The sequence below is a fragment of the Ochotona curzoniae genome, unplaced genomic scaffold (assembly GCF_017591425.1).
Source record: "Ochotona curzoniae isolate NIBS_2020 unplaced genomic scaffold, NIBS_Ocur_1.0 contig_1014, whole genome shotgun sequence".
Lineage (NCBI taxonomy): Eukaryota > Metazoa > Chordata > Mammalia > Lagomorpha > Ochotonidae > Ochotona > Ochotona curzoniae.
In genome coordinates this window covers 6,740,394-6,760,346 of record NW_024464920.1, presented here as the reverse complement: position 1 = coordinate 6,760,346, position 19,953 = coordinate 6,740,394, and the positions used below count along the sequence as shown (strand labels likewise).

At 41.6% G+C, this 19,953-nt stretch overlaps 1 protein-coding gene across 18 annotated transcripts in view; it reads right to left on the bottom strand.

The window, feature by feature from the left end:
- The window catches only part of ANKS1B (ankyrin repeat and sterile alpha motif domain containing 1B), a 1,034,668-nt gene that overhangs the window by 299,033 nt on the left and 715,682 nt on the right, over positions 1–19,953 (bottom strand). For all 18 annotated transcript variants that reach the window (XM_040980136.1, XM_040980153.1, XM_040980163.1 and 15 more), the window contains one exon: positions 16,757–16,855. In XM_040980136.1, the coding sequence (XP_040836070.1) occupies positions 16,757–16,855 (99 nt within the window). The remainder of the gene's footprint in view (positions 1–16,756; positions 16,856–19,953) is intronic.

The window sequence follows — 19,953 nt, the reverse complement described above, 5'->3', positions numbered from 1 at the left end:
TTATATATATATACACACACACATACATGGAAATAACTATGTGGAGTGTGTGTGTGTGTGTGTGTATCAGAGAGAGGCGAGAAAGGAGACAGGAGTGGGGGAGGGAGGGAGAGGAAGGGAGAGAGAGAGAGAGAGAGAGAGGAGAGAGAGAGGCCCTATGGACATCTATCTCTCCTTATCATCTCCAGGTCCTAGCAGGAGCACAGGTGACATTCTTTTTCTGAAGTGAATCACTCAATGCCCTATTTGTCAAAAAAAAAAAAAATTGTAGCAATAAGGCTAAGATGAACCAATGCTCCTAATGAATGCACAGTGATGACTCAGCAATTTCCTGATGAACACAATGAAAACATGGTTATGTGGGTGTTTGCAAGTGTAACAACTGGAGTTGCATTGACTCTCTTCCATCCATCTCAAGCCTACGAAGACTGTTAAGGTCTCTGAAAGTAAGGAAAATTATTACTGAGTATCTACAGAAAAGTATTCTGTTGTTACTGGTGCTGTGGCACAGTGTGTAAAGCCTCTTGTAGAGCTAGCATCCCATACGGGTTCTGGTTCTAGTCTTCCTGCTCCATTTCCCACCCAACTTTCTGCTAACATGCCCAGGAAAACAGTGAAAGAGGGCCTAAGTCCTTAGGCCCCTGCGCCCTTTGGTGGCCTGAAGAAGTTCCAGACTCCTAGCTTTGTAATCATCCCAGCTCTGACCATTGTGGCCATTTGGAGAGTGACCCAGCAGATTTATTTTAATTAAAAAATTTTAAAGTATTCTGTCCAAAGTGGAAGCTGGTAATTGTTGACAGCAGCTATTGTAATTGAGCTGCAGAGGTGAGATGATGAGAAATCAATTTTCTCTACAATTATAATAATGATCTCTTGCAGATTTGCAGAGAAAATGTCACATTCAAAATATTCAGCAGCACATTTAACTATTTAGAAAACTGTAGATACAGTCCTTTGTCACCAAGCAAGAGCTCTAAGCAAAGAAAGATTGTGGTTGAAACTGGTAGTACAAAAGAAAAAGCTTTCCACCTGTCAGAACTTTGTGATTCATAAATTATAACCTTAAAACTATTTAAAATGTATCTACTTAGCGCTTAAGCTATCATGAATTCATGGAACGCAGCAAATGAAGGTAACATATATCTCCTCTTAAATACACGAAAAAAGAAATCTGGCAGTTGCTGGGGTACTCATTTCCTTTGATGAGAGCAGTAGTTAACTGTTACTTAAAGAAAGAAGGAAAGAAGGAAGGAAGGGAGGGAGGAAAGGAAAGGAGAGGAGAAAAGAGGAGAGGAGAAGAAAGGAAAGGAAGGAAGGAAAGAAGAAAGGAAAAAATGGAAGGAAGGAAGATAGATAGCCAGGCTCCTATTTGCCAATAACAGATTGGAGAAAATACAGACAGCTAGTTGCCATTTCTGCAAAGGTGAATGTTCCCATAGGTTATTTTATAGAATGCAGAAATGCAACACTGTGTTGAAAGCAGTGATGGGGCCTCATGCAAATCACTGAATTCCTCTGTGCTTTAAACTCCTTTATCTGTAAAACAGAGACCTCACATTCAGATTTCAATGAGTTAATTTAGAGTTCATATAATAATATTTAGAACAGTACCTGGCACACAGAACATCTCTACTAAGTGTTTGGTATTGACACAGGGATTTGGCGTGCAGTGTCTTTCTGAATTAGTTCAGAATGTCTTTGGGAATACGGATTTTTAAGGTCCAGTGTTCACTCTGAGTCCAAGAAGATCAATCAGCAGACCAGTTAGGATGGCCTGTCTTTGAAATCTGAAATCCCATTGCTTACCAACTCCAAATACCAGGTGATGAGGAAGTGATGGGGGAATATTCACAGTGTGATTGGTTCAATCTGCACATTGAATCCCCCTACGGTATCAGCTTGGGTCTGGAGATTTTTGACTCATTACAACATGAAGGACAAAAAAGTAAATGCAACTCATAAACTGGATTTGTGGAACCAGCTATATTTCAGAAGATGGCTGCAACAAGTTGAGAGGGGGGGAAAAGTACGTCTATCTCCTTGAGCAAGCTCAACAAATACTTTGGGTCACTCTTGCTTGGAGTGGCATGAGCTTTCACAAAATTCCCATTGCGCAGAAGTTTCTAAGGCATGCAGGAAGGAATGGACTTTTGACTGATTTAGCTGCTTTTTTTTCTAACCCCCTAAACAAATGACAGTGTCCCTTCCATTTAACAGCCAAACTTTTTTATACTCGTATTATAGCTCATTCTGTGCTTTCCCCTGCATTAAAGCTACTTGAACATAGGTTTGACTTCCTTTGCTAGACTAAAATCTCTTTGGTTATGGTAGATGTTATACAATTTAATTGTATTTTTTTTTAATCCAAGTACTATGTCTAGGACATAAGTGATACTCAATGCACTTGCAGACAAAATGAACAGAATTCACTCTTGAGTTCATTGAGCAAAGCAAGGAATGCAGCCAAATTCTATTCAACTATCAACATGAACTTGAATTATAGGGGAAAATTAGACAACAATGGCTCATTTGATCTGATGGGTGTGTGTTTGTGTAAAGTCAGATGGCTGTGCTTCCTATGACGACCCAGTGCCTTTAACACTATTTAATGGAAACTCACTGGCGAGGTCTGACCATTTAGTCATGGGGTATGTTCCATAACTTCATGGAGCCCTTGCTGCTTAAAGTATTCTCTTTTGGCCTTCCTTTCCCAGTGCCCTTTCCATCTCAGTGTTGGCAAACTGGGTGCCTTTGCTTCATATGAAATGCAATCAGGACACTTTCTAAGGCCTATACTTACTCATTTAATCTCTCAAATAATCAGAAAAGCTCCAGTTACAACTTCAAACATCTTCCCTTTAAGCTCCTGGTGGGTTAAAATGGAAACTCTAAATACATTCAAAATAATTAATTTAGCAGGTACCAATAAAACCTGAATGTTTTGCTATTATCCAGATCATAAATAATCATGTGAAACACTACTAGAAGAAAGTGGAATTTTTTTTTTAGACTCAAAGTCTCTTAGAAAGCAAGCCATTTTTTGTCAACTTTTGGCTCCTGGGCAGTAACAAAAACTGATTGATTTTTGTCAATTTAGTGTGGAGTCACTGAACTCCTGAGTGGTTGTAGGTAATATTGAGTTATTTTATATACTAAAAACCCCTAATGCATTTTTGTATTTATAAATCATAATAATCTAACAAGTTAGGTTCAGCTATTATTTCTATCACAGAAATGAAAAAACAGAATTATAATATTTCAGTAACTTGTCAGAGACGAGATAAGCAGGAGGTGGCTAAACTAGGATTAGATTAGGTTTAACTGAAAGCTCAAGAATGTTCCTCTTTGAGCCCTTGCAAAAAAAAAAGCAATTGTCTTAAAGATGCTGTAAGTGGATTATTTAGCTCATGCATCTCCATATTCCCTTGTTGTCTTTATTATGTTTGGAAATACTGTGTTTAGATGATACAGCGAGACAATTAAGCACCTAGATTTAATTGCTGAGCACCAATTTTATTTCATTCAACTAAAACACCATCCCTGGTGGCTCTCTGTCCATTCCTCTGCTTAATATTGTTTTACAGCATTTATTATTGCTTGCAAATATGTGCTTTCCTTTCTTTTTGTGCATATCTCCCCCTGGCATATAAGCTGCATGAACACAGTGACCCTGTCGGTCTTATTTCCAAATTCCAAATTCTTACCAGCTTGAACAGTGCCTGGCAGGTAGTAGTACATGTTTTATAAATATCTACTGAGTAAATAAATGAACAGAGACTTGCTTTGCTTACTATGTATTTCTGGAATAGAAATTTTCTATAATCCATAGGTTGAAGGTGCCTCACGTTTTTCTTGGTTCACGTTCATATTTCTTTAAAAAAAAAACTTTTTTTTATAGCCCAGAATACAGTGGTACATTGCACAAGCTCTGTTTGCAAATACTGATTTGATTGTTACAACAGCTCTCCAGGGGTGGTGGGATCTTTATGTCCATTTTAAAGATGAGGAGGCAGGCAAAGAGACATTCAGAAACTTGCCATGGCTGCACAATGAGGTAAAGAGTCCAGCCAAACGTGAAGCTCAAGGAGTCTGGCTGGCTTCCCAACCTTTACACTGTGCTGCTTCTTGGCTTCATCATCTAAGAATGCTGTCCCCATGGAGGTCAGAGCTCTAACGATGTGCCTTCACTCTCTTCTGGAAAATGCCTTAACATCTTGCCCATCTTTCTTCTCAAATCAGGTTAAAGATGGAAATAAGAGATCACTGGATCAATTTGGCTTTTTCCATCATTGAAACAGCAGTCCATGCTGTCAATGACCCTTCGCTAGGGCAGTGCTTGACCCCTGTGGACAACTGGACAGCCGGCACATCTATGTCTGCCTTTCTTGTGTCTCTTTTCTGTCTCCTACCTGCCTTTCCACAGCTTTTGACACCTAGCCTCCGCCTTCTCTTGTAGCCATGAGAAGGGAATTTCGTGGTCTTAGGGAGGTTGCGAAAAATTCTTTTGAGCTTGGAAGCTAAGAAGAAGCCGAATTTTTACAAACATCCTGTTCTTGCTTTCAGTCATTTGGTCCTTTCTTTCTCTGCATTGTTTCGCTGTCACAAACATGCAAGCATCCACTCAGCCTTGGATCTCTTGCACCCAGCAGGCTATTATCCTCATGACAGACACCTGCATCTTACAGTTCTTCTGTTCCTAAGGAGCTGTTTGCCATCATCTAGTCACCTAACATCATTGGGACTTGGTTTCCTCAACTGTGCAGCCTGCGTCTCTAAATTTCTATTACTCTCAGTTTTGAACACAGGGTAACACCAAGGGAGCCACTGTTCTTTAGTAGATGGGGTAAATTTTTCAAAGTTGAAGGATGACAGCTGCTGGGGACAGCCATAGATCTACATCTATCTGCTTGTCTAATTCCTCCCCCATTCCTTTGTAAATATCACAGGGGATTATGAGTAAAAATGATATTTCAATTTGCTGGCCTGCATTATTGGCTATCCTAAGATAAATTCATTAAAAAAACATTAAAAAAATTCTCCTCCTTAGTTTAGGAAGAATGCAGTGGCCATCTTGCTCTTTTAAGTTATATAAAAATATAAGATAAAAAAATCTAAGATCAAAGCCATGAGTAAGGAAGTTTGGACTGTACTGCTGTTCTTACACTTAACAGTCCAGTCCCAAACAGCTGGAATTACGTTTCACTCTGAATACACTGGGATGTGTCGTTTCAAAGGCTGCAATCATTTTCTAAACACCAACTGTTCCCTCTCTGTGTCTCCATGAAGAACACATTAGTTGTTTGTCCTTTCTTGTACACAGAAATCATGAGACCTAAGACAAATCGTTCTAGAAGGTGCAAGCTATCAGTGTTGCAAGTGTTGCATCCATGAAGGGACTGCCTTACTTCTTTGCAAAGCATTGAAAAGGAAAACAAGTCAATGGAGAAATATCACTGGAGTACACCAGACCTACTTAGGGCTGAACGCCCATGGCATTCTTGTTTTTGCTGAGTCCAGTCTGACATCAGGACACTTCAAAAAGTTTATGGAAAAATGGAATTAAAAGCTAACTTCATTTCGGTACAAGCATTTTGTTTTGAGACTCAAGCATATTTTTCCCTCTCATAATATGTACATTTTCCAGGGATTTCTGAGGAAATCCCATAAACACTAACTGAACATTACTAAGCTTGAAGTCCAGTGTGTTCGTTGTTTAGGCCATGAAGATGCCTATGGCAATAACACTCATCTTCAGCAACAACCACAGAGGAGTTAATGAGCAGTTTATAGGGTGTAGTGGTGTAAGAGAAGGGTTAAATGCTTCTGGTCAAAAGAGAGGATGCCATAAAGGATTTCTCCAAAGTCAAAAGTTTCCAAGACTGAAGAGAAGTGATATTCGTGAAGACAGTTGGTAGTTGAGGTACAGAGATGGGATGGTGCGTTGGACCGTGAAAAGTCAGATTCTCAGGAATTCTCTCACTTATTCCTGGGAAGAAGACCACATTTCTTAGACTGCTGGGTATTTCTGCGCATTCCGCTGACTTGGGTGAGCTCTGAAGTAAGGGACACTCTGCCAGGCCACGCGGTGGAACATGCTGTGTCATCTAACAAAGCATTCTGAGATGGGCGAGCCCCTGAGGGAAGGAGTCTAAGTGACCCACGCCAGGCCTAGTGTGTGTGAGACCCTGGGATACTGCAGTCATTGGCTACAGTGCATATTACTCTGGTTACATGCTCTGCCACGCTGAGGAATAATTTAAAAAATCTAAATGATTTGATATTGCTTCAAAATTTATATACTCAAATTTACTCAAGTTGTTGACTTTAAAATCCATTACTCTTTCTTCTTCTCTACGATCAAATAGCACCATTTCCCCTAAAAACAATTGTCTTTTATAATTTTATAGCAAGTTATATGGCTGCTCCTTTTGACTCCTTTTGAGTGTGTTCCCAGAAATGTGCACCTGTTTAAATGACATTTCCTTGTTATATAAAGAGTCTTCAAAAAGTTCATGGAAAGTGCCTACTATAAAGAACTATGTGTGGATTTCTAAAGTGTTTTTTTGCATAAAATAGGCCTTTAATTTTTTTTCTTGAGTGCATTGAAGTACCTTTGCATATTATATAATACATAATTATAAAATATGTTATGTATTAAATGTAGTATGTATTAATATAATAAACTTGCAATGAAATATCAGCATTAAATACATTTATATAATACATATAACATGTGGAAATATTGAAAAAAGCTATATGTATACTCACACACACATGTGCATGCATGCCTATAAGAGAAATAAAAACATGGCAAAATAGGAACCCCCATCAACACAGATACATAGAGTGAGGGCCAGGGCTTTTTTTGAAGAAGATGGAGCTCAGGTTGGAGATTTGATTCTGAAGGTCCTACCTCATGCCCAGATGTAGGTGAAGCTATGAACCTACACAAAGAAGTTTGGTGATCTCTCCTAGATAGGGGGTGATGGCAGCTATGCACACACATGAAGGCAACTAGAGAGAGTACAGGAAGGAAGGAGAAGATTAAGAATTCTGGGGAAAATAGTGTATGAAGCAGACTAAGCATGAAAAGCTGATGAGAGACTCCTTGGAAAAGAAGGATCAACGAAGAGAACAATGAGGCATGAGAACAGAACAGTGGGAGAATTACAGCTTTCATGTCATATCTGAGAGTATAGAAGTATCCAGGAAACACTGATTGGGTGATTGGAATAAATGTTGAACACTGAAGGAGTATAATCTATGAAGATGGAAAAAGGGGGTTGGCATGTTTCCTGATAGATGCAGAAGCAATGTCATTCCTGGTAATTGCTACAAATCCTGTTACACAGAACTCTGGAATTACACCAAGGGGCACCTGTGGCTGTATTTCTGATCTTTTATTTCCTGAATAGGAGATTTTAAAAGTGCCGAGAAGTTCTCAGCCTAGCTGGAGATTTATGGGTAATGTGTTAGTGGTCAGTAAGCTATAGAAAATAGGCCAAACTTGACTGATTTCCTGTGGCTGTAAATAAAGTTTTATTGGAACCTAGCCACACTCATTCATCTCTGCATTGTCTATGGCAGCTTTGGCTCTGCAGCCAGCAGAGTTGAGTAGTTGTGACAGAGGACATATGGCCTACCAAGTGTACAATATTTATGATGTGGCTTTTTGCAGAAAAAGTTTGGCAACTTCTGTTTGTTCAAGAATAATAAGACATTTTTTTTTAGTTGAATAGAGTGTTTAGGACCTTGGGAATAGCCCAGCTTGCCTTACCAAAGATCATACCTACAGGAAGTAGTGAACTGGGTGGGTACGCCTTCACTTCAGGCTAGGACATCATGCTAATGGCACTTACACATGTATGAGAGATGCTGTTTGTTAGCATATCTTTAACAGATGTCTCCCGGAGGTAGGCCAACACTAGGTGGCACTAGTGTCAGATGGCAACCAGTTAGAAAAAACAGACATGTGCATAGAAGGAATGAGGGCAGATGGAGAGTGACTGGTGGCTGGGAGAATAAAAAGCTGCCCCATCTAAAGGTCCAGTGGCAGTGTCTGTGCCTGTGGCTGGCATTGCATCGTGGTTGCTCCTCTGACAAACAGCAGAAGAGTAATGAGTTTCTATCGTTTTTCTAAGTGACAAGAAATTAGGGCTGAACTTTTCTCTTTAGGGTTTTAAAGAAATTACTTTGAGTGTGCGTCTTTTGTCTTAAAGTTTATAATAATAATAATGTGAAAACAGTGGTCTTACCTACTTTTCTGTAGCCCTTGACTCTTTGGCCCTAATCAACTGTGTAAAGATTATCAAAATAAAATAATTACAAAAAAGCTTATACACATCTGTGTCAACTATGAAGATTAGAATACTCTTCAAACCCTGAAAGTAACTTGCATCTCATCATACTGAGACACAATTTGATCATTACTTGTTGAATACAGATATGGAATTATCACACTATACCCCATAGATACATACAATTAAAACAACAAGATGTATATCCAAACAACTTAAAACATATCAACTAGTGATATATGTTTATACTATTAGAAATGATAAGAAAAAAATCACTTGCAAAAAATTAATAATTAGGGGCCAGCACTTTGGCCTAGCAGGTAAAGTCACTACCTGTGGTGCCAGCGTCCCATAGGGTTATGAGTTCAAGTCCTGGCTGCTCTGCTTCTCATCTAGCTCTCTGATACTACTTCTGGGAAAGCAAAAGAGGGTGGCCTGAGTCCTTGGGCCCCGGCACGCATGTGAGAGAGCTGGAAGAATCTCCTGGATCCCTGCTTCAGCCAGGCTCAGCTCCTACTGTTGTTGACAGTTGGGGACTAAAAAAAAATTAAGTTTTAGTTATTAAAAAAAAATTAAAAACAGTAGTACTGATGCCTGTGCAGTAATACTGTTGAGTGAGTTTCATTTGTATCCTCCTGCTAACTAATAAAGATGAGTATTTATTCATTAGTGTTGTTCATTTTAACATCTTCTTTTTGCAAACTTCCTGCTCAGGACTCTTGTTTATTTTTAAATTGGTTTGTCCACATTGAGCTGTTAAACCTCTTAATCTATTTTTGTGTATGAATCACTTGTCAGAAATACATGTTACAAGTTTGTCTGAAAGAAAAGGTGTTAATTTCGTGATTACTGCATGTGTATGGTCATTTTTTTTTTTCTTCCTTTTTTTTTTTTTTTTGCTCCTGGCTCATGTTTTGAAAGCCTAACATGGGAGATATAAAATAATGTAACTAAACACATACAGTGTACAGTTCATCTACATACACACAAGAAGACTTATGTCTGTGGAGAGTCTCTTCCTTGGTGACACAGGTAGTAAAGTGATGAGAGAACCTGGCCCAACACATTGCTTTGAGATTCCAAAGAATGCATAGTATTTTGGGGGTGGGTATGGGTTGTCTTGTAGCTTCAATGGTCTCAGATGTTCTCAATCCCACTGTAACCATACCCCCCCCTCAAAAAAAAGTTTGCTCAAAAATTTTTATTCATTTGTCAACTGTTGCTTTGATGTATCTGCTCAAACTGGGTCTGAAGTTGAATGGTCTTTTAATTAGTTTTTTTTTTCCAAAAAAATATTTTCTTTACTAGTATCCTTAAGAAAGGGTGACATTTAATTTTCTGAAGTTCAGGAAAACTTCAGGACCTGAGAACAGACTGATTGGGAGGTTAAAAAGGGAAACAGTGAAAATGGATAATTCTGCTTGACTACTAGAGGCCAACCCATTCAAAATACAGACTGTACAGTAGAGGGAAGTACCGCGGTCAGGTGCTTGTGCTTAGACTGCAGCTGGCTGCTGGACGTATCACACGTGCTTGAGAATGTGCGGATCTTTGCCTATTTTAATATTTTCAGGGATGCATTGCACAAAAACAATTCTTACCAAATGAATGAACTTTGCAAGTCTGGAAAGACAACAAAGACACATTCTAGAGTGTCTTAACAGCAGATCAGGAGTGTCCTGAGCACACGCTCTCCTTTCTCTTGTTGAGGAGGCAATCGCATCAGTTGCAGACCACAGCATCGTGGTTGAAGGGCCTCAAATAGCAACCATGGGACATTTCTTATGACAGATGAAGAACACAAGTGTTTTGAAGATCAAAGACTATATATAAAAACAAAGAGACAGTCTTCCCTTTGTGGCAGTGCAAAGCCAGAGTGAATGGACATGAACGTTCTGTCAGTGAAATCATGCAATTTGCCATCCAAGGATTGGGCTCACTGCCTAAGAAGCCAAAGCATCCATTTGTGGCATGATAACATTCTGCTTGTGCTGTTCAACACGTGGTTGGATCTTTTAATATCATTCCTACTCATTTGTGTGCTCCGTGTCGCCCTTTTTTGTCAGCCCCTTGATGGAAGCTTACTTTTCTTCCGTTTTTATTAGGTTGTTTACTCTAATGGAAATTATATGCTATATTAAAATTAAACACTCCAATTATTCTCCAGATAATTTCAGATTGATTTGTTTTTTCCATGCATTATCAAATGGCATATACAGGGACATAAATAAATCTAAAAATTGAAGCACATATTTGAGGAAAACATTCAATCACTCATTTATTCCATGTATTATAATGTCCATCTCTTAGACACTGAACTGTGTCTACCCTCCAGATTCTGATAATAGAGATCATTTACACAGAGAAACACAGGACCATACAATGTCAGAGGAAAGGTGAGTGTAGACCTTCATTTTACAATACTCTTAAGTATATACTGAGCTGCTATGTGGCAGGCACCGCTGTAAGCAATGGGCCTCCACAAGTGCTCAAGGCATCAAGGTTTCTGACCTCACGGACTTAGCTTCCAGTGGGCAAGGTTGAAAACAATAACAACAACAAAATGAATCATACCCTCTCAAGAAGCCATAAAAGCTATGGAGAAGAATAAAGCAAGGACAGCAATAGCAGAAGGGTGGGTTTGTGCTTCCATGAAAGAGATGACATTTGAATGGGAACTTCACACGACAAATGAAGATATGAAAGGAGAGTTTTCCAGGCAGAGACACATGCAAAGTTCTTGAGGCAAAAACGAACTTGTCATGTTCTGGAACAACAACAACAACAAAAAGCCTCCTGACCTGACTGCAGGAGAGAGAAAGAAAACCACAGAAGTCAGAAGCAGCAGATCTGTTTGTGGGTCAAGACATTTTATCTTAAGTGAGGAGGAAACTGATTGAAGATATTAAGTTGGGTGTGACATAGTCTGATTGAAAATATTTAAGGATCATTTTAGATGTTATGTGGAAACCCAAGTGCAGAGGGATTAAAAAATGATCTGGACGTAGACTTGTTACCTATGACTAATGCAGATTAGAAAGGACCCATGAGAAATTGACTGAAACCTAGGATGACAGATCAGATCTAACAAACCCTGCCATGGGTGGTTGGCTTGGAGTAGGGGCGACAGTCCCCAAGTTGCTAAGACGTGGTTTCATTACTGGGGAAACCTGATTTTGAAATGATGGGCACAATTGTGAAAAGCAGGGCAGAGGGGAGGTGGTGGTGGTGTCATTTGCTCACTTTCTAAATACCTATCCATTTTGATGGTCCAGGCTCTGTGCTAGGTGCTGGGGCGTTTTTCTGAAAGTGTGGAAAAAGCTTGTCAAGGAAACAGATATAAAAACAGGGATGTGAACAAGATGTTCCCAGAAACTACTTGTAGAATTAATTCTAAGGACATTTTATAGTTTTAGTGTAGAAACTTAAATGATTGAACTTAACTCTCCTTGAATTTGTCAAAGTATTAAATTTCTATCAGTATAAACTCAGCTCACTGTCAGTCGGCAAGCTCCATCAGATTACTTCCTTAAAAACAGTGGTTAATATTTATGATTCTCATCTAAGGAGAAATTATAGCCTTCCTGGGAACGGAAAGAGAAAATGTAGGATAAACTCACATATCCAGGCTCATCCATCACAGTTCACCTGCTACCCTGTTTTCAATCTTGTCTATAATCATTTCCAAACCAGATGCTCAACCTCAATGATCTCTCCTAATTCCTTCTCTGCTACCTCCAGAATTGACAATATAGCATTTAATTATGCCCATTCCCTACCGCCTATGGAATAAATTCCAAACTCCTTAGCCTGACAGAAATTGAGCCAGCTTATCTTTTTCTGCTTTATCTCTGACTCTAAAACTGTTTGCTTTTTCTCTTTACTTTAAAAAATTGTGGTTGAACACCTGGAACATAAAATTCACCATCTTACTCAGTAAATGTGCAGTTTGGTGACATTAAGTACATTCACACTGTGTGTCAATTCCGTTGGATTTGAAGTCACTAATTATTCCTCTAACACTTCTGGCGATGACTTGCCTGAGTCACACCTGTATTTATATGGCTCCTGCTGGCCTCCTGAAATGCCCTTCCCTTTCTTACCAATTAAAATCCTGATATCATGAAAGGCTAGTACTCGGCTCCTACCTTGTCCTTGAGGCTCCACTGAAACCTCATCTGGAGACAGGAGGGCAGCTCTGTTGCTAGGTAACACGATGCTTACAGGAAACTATGTCTCAGTGGTAAATCGCATCTGGACTGCTAGGATTTATTCACGGACCTCAGACACATGCTAGGGATGTGATCCTTTGGGGTCCCATCAGGTGATGATGCCTGTCACTAAGCATGTTTCTTGTAGAGATACTGTATGTTAAGTTATGCAATTGCTTCAAGAGATATCGCTGCTTATGGAGCATAAAGCTTTCTTTCTTTTTTAAAAACATGCTTATTTGAAAAGCAGCTTTATAGACAGAAGGCGGTGGCGGGGGTGGGAGAGAGAGATGAAGAGGGAGAGAGGGAGGGAGACAGACAGAGAGATAGAGAGATTAATCTTCCACCTGCTGACTCATTCCTTAAATGGCTGTAACAGCCAGAGCAGGGCTGGTCCAAAGTCAAGAGCCAGGCGCTTCCTCTGGGTCTCCCATGTGGGTGTAGGGGCCCAAGCACTTGAGGCAGCCTCTGAACTCCGAGGCCTTAAGCAGGCAGCAGGATTGGGAATGGAATAGCTGATACATGAACCATACATAATTCTGACAGGCAGAGGACTAGCCTACTGTGCTACCACACTGGTCCCAGTAAAGTTTTTAAGCCAGGTACATTCCTGTACCTAGTAATATGGATCTAATTTTTTTTTCTTTTTGATATTTGTGGCATGAGCACCTTGCTTGTTTTAGCACAGGCTTGCAATGGGGGTAGGCGGTGATAGGGAAAAAAGGCCCCCAGGCTGACATGCTGGCATGTGTGTTGATGGACAAGACTTAGAGACTCATGAACGGGCTTGATTCTTGGGTAGGTAGGGGGCAGTGTCCCAGGCCAGCACATGTGCCGGAGGACTGAGCCTAGGGAAGCATGCATACATTTGGGTTCAGGGTAAATGGTTAGGCTCCAGGCCAGCACACCACTCAGCCAAAAAAGTGTGCTGGAAAGGCCATGCATTCCCGGGCCCACAGGCTGTGGATTGATCAGGGAAGGGGGTATGAAATGTGAGGGAGGGGGCACTGCTTAGGGAATACTTTGCAGGTCAGGAATGACTTCTGGAAGACTTTCACTAACAAGGCCACTGTACTTGCAGTTAAGCAAGGGGGCTGAGACCAAGCAGTTCCAAGGAGGGAAGCCGGAGGACCTTTGTGGGCCAGAGCAATGTACATGCTCATGTGGGAGACATAAGGTGGGTTAGAGAGAATTGACCATTGCTGACTACCACCCACCAGTAAACATGAAATCTAGGGTTGAGGCTATGTGGCAGGGCGTAGCCAAAGTACCTGTCATGAGTGTTGGAACAGGGGATGAATCACATTAGGCTGCTCCATGACACTAACCAGCCTGTGAGAGAACCAGGTATGGGGGGCAGATTTTGTGGAGGATATGTAGGCTCACCCCTGTGGGACTGCAATATCTGCTGGTTTGCTCAAGAATTGGAGACAGGGTGGTGATGGGCCAAGCTAGGCATGATTATGGAACTCAACACTCATGGGTGTTGGGGTTGGGAACAGTCTGATCTGGTCCAGGCTGTAGCACCCACAAGAGCACCTGAGAATTGGGTGAGAGACAGCCTGGGATACAACATTCACCAGTACTCACAATGGCAAAGACTAAGGGACTGGACTACACTACATAAGGGTCTAGCATCTGCTGGCATAAGTGAGATCTGGGTCTGGAACTAGGCCTGGTGGGGAAAATTTGGGGAGCTCCCCTGGTAGACTGTACCACTGAGCACATGAATCAGGGATGGATGTTGGTCAGTCAGGGCAGGGCTGCTTCATGTGTGGGGAGAGTGTGGTTTGGCTCTTGAGGGGTAAACTGGGCATGGCGAGGCCAAACCATAGTACACTGGCATGCACAAGAACCAGAATGGGGTGCACGCTATGCTATGGTAGGCTAGGCTATCAATACCTACCGGTTTGTATGAAAGCCAGGGATGGGGACAAGCTAAGCAGGGCTAGGCTACAGCACCCACCAGTGAGAGTTGGGATTGAGGGTAGGCCAGGCCATGCCAGGCTGCAGCATCCAATGGCAAAGGCCAACCGGGGGTATGGTTTATGCTTGGCTGGGTTGCAGCAACCAACAGTACGTGCAAGATCTGTGGCAGGGAGTGGGCCTGGTCTGAGAGCTAAGGGATGCCACAGCTGGGCTGTGGTTCCCACTGGTGAGTGCAAGAGCTGAAACAGGGGGTAACCTGGGCTGGACATGCCTACAATATTCCATGGCATAGGTGTAGACTGGGTCTTGGTATGCCAAACTGGGCTAGACTCCAGTACCCACCAATACTGATGAGAGTGAGAGTGGTACTAGGACAGGCTGGGCTAGGTTCGGGTACTTGCTGAATCATATAAGATCTGGGTCTGGGGTGGGCCAGGCAGGGCTGGCTTGTAGCACCCAGCAGTAAGAGCTGGAAGAGGTGTGGGCTGATCAGGCAAGGTTGCTGCACCTGCTAGACAGGAGTTAGGCCAAGCTATGCTGGGCCAAGAACCCACCAGTGTGCATGAGATCTATGACTGGGAGGTATCTTTTTGAGGAAACTGGGGAACTCCTCTGTCAGGACACAGACCCTGCTGGTGAGTGCAAGAACTGAGACTGGGAGTAGGCCAGACCAAGCCAGTTTACAGTACTTACTAGCAATATATGTGGCTCAGGTTTGGAGGATGAACTGGACTGGTCTGCTGCACATACTGGCAATGTGCAGGAGCCGAGGCTGAGGGTGGGCCAGGTTTGGGTTATTGTGAGTAGCTCTGACTAGGCTTCAGTTCCTGCTGGTGTGCATGAGGGCTGAAAATATGGTGGGTAGGAAGAATTAGGCTGAGTCATGACATTCATTGGTTTGTGTATGAGATGGCATTGGGGACAGAACTGACTGGATGACTGCAACCACCAGTGTATGTGGGCTAATGTGGATGACGGATTGAGCTGGAACCAGAACTGGGTGACATACAGCAGTCAGGTCTGGGGTCACTGCTGGTAAGGTTTCTTGGGGAACCCCTGCAACTGGACCACTGGACTCAAAACTCTGGATAGTGAAAAACCACATGATCTGTGATGTGACCATGGAGTGCATGTGTGAGAGCTGGGCCTCCTTGGTTGTTGAAGCCTATTCAAGTGGACAGCATGCCCATATGTACATGGGAGCCATGACAGCTCATTGAGGTCTGCAGAGGACATTGAGTACCACGGAAGGCATAACAAACTAGACAGCTCTCCTGATCAAGCTTTGACAGAAAGCACCTGTGTGAGTGGAGACTCTAGGGTGGAATATGTCAGCTAATGGACTTTTCAAGGATTTCCTCAACAATGGAGCAATGAAATCAACAACGTCTCAGAACAATTAAAACCACTAAAGCATGACCCTTGGGACATGCTCCATATTGGAGACCCTAGGAAGACATCCTTGACTACTGATGCGGTTGGGCTCTTGGGATCAGCCCTTTCCCCAACTCTCTCCTCTACCCCTAATACAACAAGGAAAAAAAATTGGAAGCAACTGTCTCATCCATTTCCCCCCATTCCTTGACCTTCCCTACTCTAATCACTGGTCCACATGGGTATAAATTGTTCTCAACTATGTAAACAGCATCAAAAATAAAATAAATTTACGGGCCCGGCGCGGTGGCGCAAGTGGTTAAAGGTCCTCGCCTTGCACCCCCGGGATCCCATATGGGCGCCGGTTCTAATCCCGGCAGCCCCGCTTCCCTTCCAGCTCCCTGCTTGTGGCCTGGGAAAGCAGTCGAGGACGGCCCAAAGCTTTGGGAACCTGCACCCACGTGGGAGACCCGGAAGAGGCTCCTGGCTTCGGATCGGCATAGTATCGGCCCGTTGCGCTCACTTGGGGAGTGAATCATCGGACGGAAGATCTTCCTCTCTGTCTCTCCTCTCTGTATATCCGCCTTTCCAATGAAAAAATAATAGAAATAAATCTTTAAAAAAAAATAAAATAAAATAAATTTATTTAAAAACATTAAAAATTGATATTTGTATTGCTACTAACATTCTCATGCAAGAGAATTTTGAAGCTGCATTGCTGGCCAGCAAAGTTTGTTGTATTACAACCTTCTAAGAAAATCTAAGCCAAGTGTAGCTTATAGTCATCACATGAACCAGAATGAGTAGTTGGACCTAAGAACATCTGTTGTTTTGAGCAACATCTGTATTTCAAAACATTACACTCAAATACTAACAACCTTTGCATTTGGTCTTTCCAACCACTGGAACCCATGTACAGCCCTGGGGTAATAAAGCATTACCTACCTTGGGAAGGAGCTGGATGGCCTGTAGAATTCTCTGTCTGTGCCCAGAATTAAGGATTCCGATTTCCAACAAATCCTGATCTTCCATAACATTGCTTCCCTGAAACAAAAGCAGAAATGTTACCATTTATATAAGGCACCTATTCTATGAGTAGACAAGGATTCATTCAATAGAAGGAAAAATAACCAAGAAATAATCTTTTTTTTTATATAGATGTCATTCTTCTGTAAGGATGAGGATAGATTGGGTCATTGTTACAGACAAGCTTCCCTTCCTTTATAAATATGTCACATGCCTGATTACTTATGGTTGAATTTGTTACACTGGAGATTCATTCTTGTTACTGAAAACTCTTCTTGGCAAACTGTAAATGGCAACCCTTGGGTTGCCATTGGGGATTATCAATGACTTCAATTGTTATTTATTTTTTATTTTTAAATAGGGTATTTAAAAAATTAATTACATTGCATTATGTGATACAGTTTCATAGGCCCTGGGATTCCCCCAACCCTTCCACGACTCCATGGAATGTTATTTATTCATTTTTATTCTCCTTGAAAACAGATACTGTGAGGAGAACTGACAGAAAAATTAGTGTAGAGTAGGCAGGTTAAAAGTGATGATCAGTGATTAATTTGGAAACATTGAATGCCTGTCACCAGATGAAGATGGGAGAAAGAAACAATGAATAAAGTATGAGTCCCTCTTTATAGCTGTCTTTATTTCTCTCATTCCTGTGATGGATGACTGATTGAGGGCTGTGGATGTGCTATGACAGTGGCACTTCCTTGGGATTCCAGAGAGAGGGCTTGGGATATGAAGTGCTGGTGCCTAGTCAGATATCTGAAGGATGGTTAGGACTTAGCACCTGAAAGATGAAGGACAAAGAGAGGAGTGCCTGTGCAGTGACTTGGGTGAAGGGAAGAACATGATGTTCTTGGAAGCATGAGTTTCTGTATGAAGGGAAGGAGAAGCCAAAGGTGGGGATGGGAAGGGACATGGAGCCCAGCACCCCTCCCCCCAGGTGCTGTGTGTCAGGATGAGGGATTTAGATTTCAACCTGACCATGCTGGGAAGCTGTGGGCAGGGTTAAAACAAAGTCTCATCATGGGATTCCAAACTGGTAAAGATCAGTAAAGATCTTTCATATAAAATGGTAAACTTCAACCACCTTATCTCCAAGAACCAGGACGGTTATGAGATTATGATTTCAATGATTATTTTGTTCCTGTAATTCACACATGGGAACTTACAGATTGCTAGCTTTGTACTGAAATTAAAAGTTCAGTCTTTCAGAATTCTAGGATTTCTCTTGAAATTCATAATTCTATAGAAATTAACTAATTCAGATAGCTGCTTTCACGGATCAAACTCTGTGCTAATATGCAACACGCTACCACTCATAAATAGAGATGATAAAATGCCTGTTTGTTTGTTGCCGAGAAAAATAAACTGGGAAGGGAAATCCTAGGTCCCAGAGACTATGCAGAAATCACTGTAATTGTTCCAGAGATGATGAAGGCTTAGAGTGAGGAAGTGGTCTTGGAAAGCAGAAAGAAGTGGGTGGATTTAAAATTATGAGGAGGTTCAACCTGGGGATCCAATTTGTAGCAGGGATAAAGGCAGAATAGACAGTGTTGACAGGCTTGGGTATAGCCATACACATCTGAATGCCTTTTCTTGAGTTGATGAAGAAGGAGGAGTATGCTTACTAATGGCTTTTCCTGGATAGAGACAGAAGTGATGGATGCAAATGACAGGCTATCAGATTACCTTGCAATTGGATCATGGACTGTTCTTAGAAGGATTAACACCACTAGAATAGTTTCATGGCTGGGGATTTAGAATGGCCAATTGCATTGAAGAAGAAAAACATCCCGCCCACACAGTATCAGTCCTGGGCTGAAACAACTCAAGCTGGCCATCTTGAAGAAGGCAGAACAATCTAGATAGATAGCAGCCTGAGAATGTAAAGCCCTAATGAAAAACAAATAAGGGTCCTGACAATATGCCAGAAGAAACACTGCACTCAAGAAATCACTTTGTGCACACAGTAGAACATGGCTAAGAATACAAATGACTTAGTTCTGTGACTGTTACTGTTTCCAGAAGTGGACTAGTGTGGCACGAGCAGGGTATGTGATACCATTCTGACTTTCTATTCTTCCATGGGTTTTCCAAAGGAGTTGTCCAGGCTTTAAAAAATACTTGGCCACCTGTTGCTTAGAACATTACCGCAGGTTCTCCATTCTGCTCCGTTATGAGCCCATAGCTTCAGCTCATGCACAATATAGGGTCTGTTTATACTGTACAAACCCACAGTGTTCCTGGGTTTGTTGACACAGGAGCTATGAACTATGGGCAATGGGGAAAGGTGTTTTGAGTGTTTGAACACTAAAATGACAGAAGCAATTAAATCTTTAAAGACCTCTGTTATTCCTGCAAACCATAGGTTTACTACGAGTTTACTACCCTGTCCAAGATAGCCTAGTAACTAAATTCTCACCTTGCAAGCCTGGGATCCCATGTGGGTGCTGGTTTGTGCTCTGGCTGCTCTACTCCCCAGCCTGGCCCCTGCTTGTGGCCTGGGAAAACGGAGGATAGCCCAAAACCTTGGGACCCTGCACCCAGTGGGAGATGCAGAGATGGTTCCTGGTTCCTGGCTCCTGGCATCAGATCAGCTCAGCTGTGGCTGTTGTGGTCACTTGGGATGTGAACCAGTAGATGGAAGATCTTTCTCTCTGAGTTTCTGTAATCTGACTCTCCAATAAAAATAAATAAATCTTAAAAAAGGATTTGTCATATCCACTTTCAAGGAGACTTTTTGAATTATAGGAGAAAAATTGCTCATTTTTAAGAGAGTGTATGTTAAGCATATAGCAACTTTCTTTTTGGGTCAAATTTACTAACACGTAATAATTGCTAAACATTGAAAAATGAATGAAAATTAATGGAAACACAGAGTAAATTGTGATAATGTGCTCAAGGGGAAATAGTACTAGTTGAGTAATATGCAGAAAAAAACATTTATCATTGCCAAGGATGCTTGTTGAGGGAAACTTTCTATATTCTCTTTGTATTATATATAGGAATACCAAAAATATCCTGATATGTCATTCAATCGTCTTTTGTCCAAACAGCAGGGGGCATGGAGTCTAAGGATCTGAATTTGGATCATGGTAGGATCATCTTGGGTA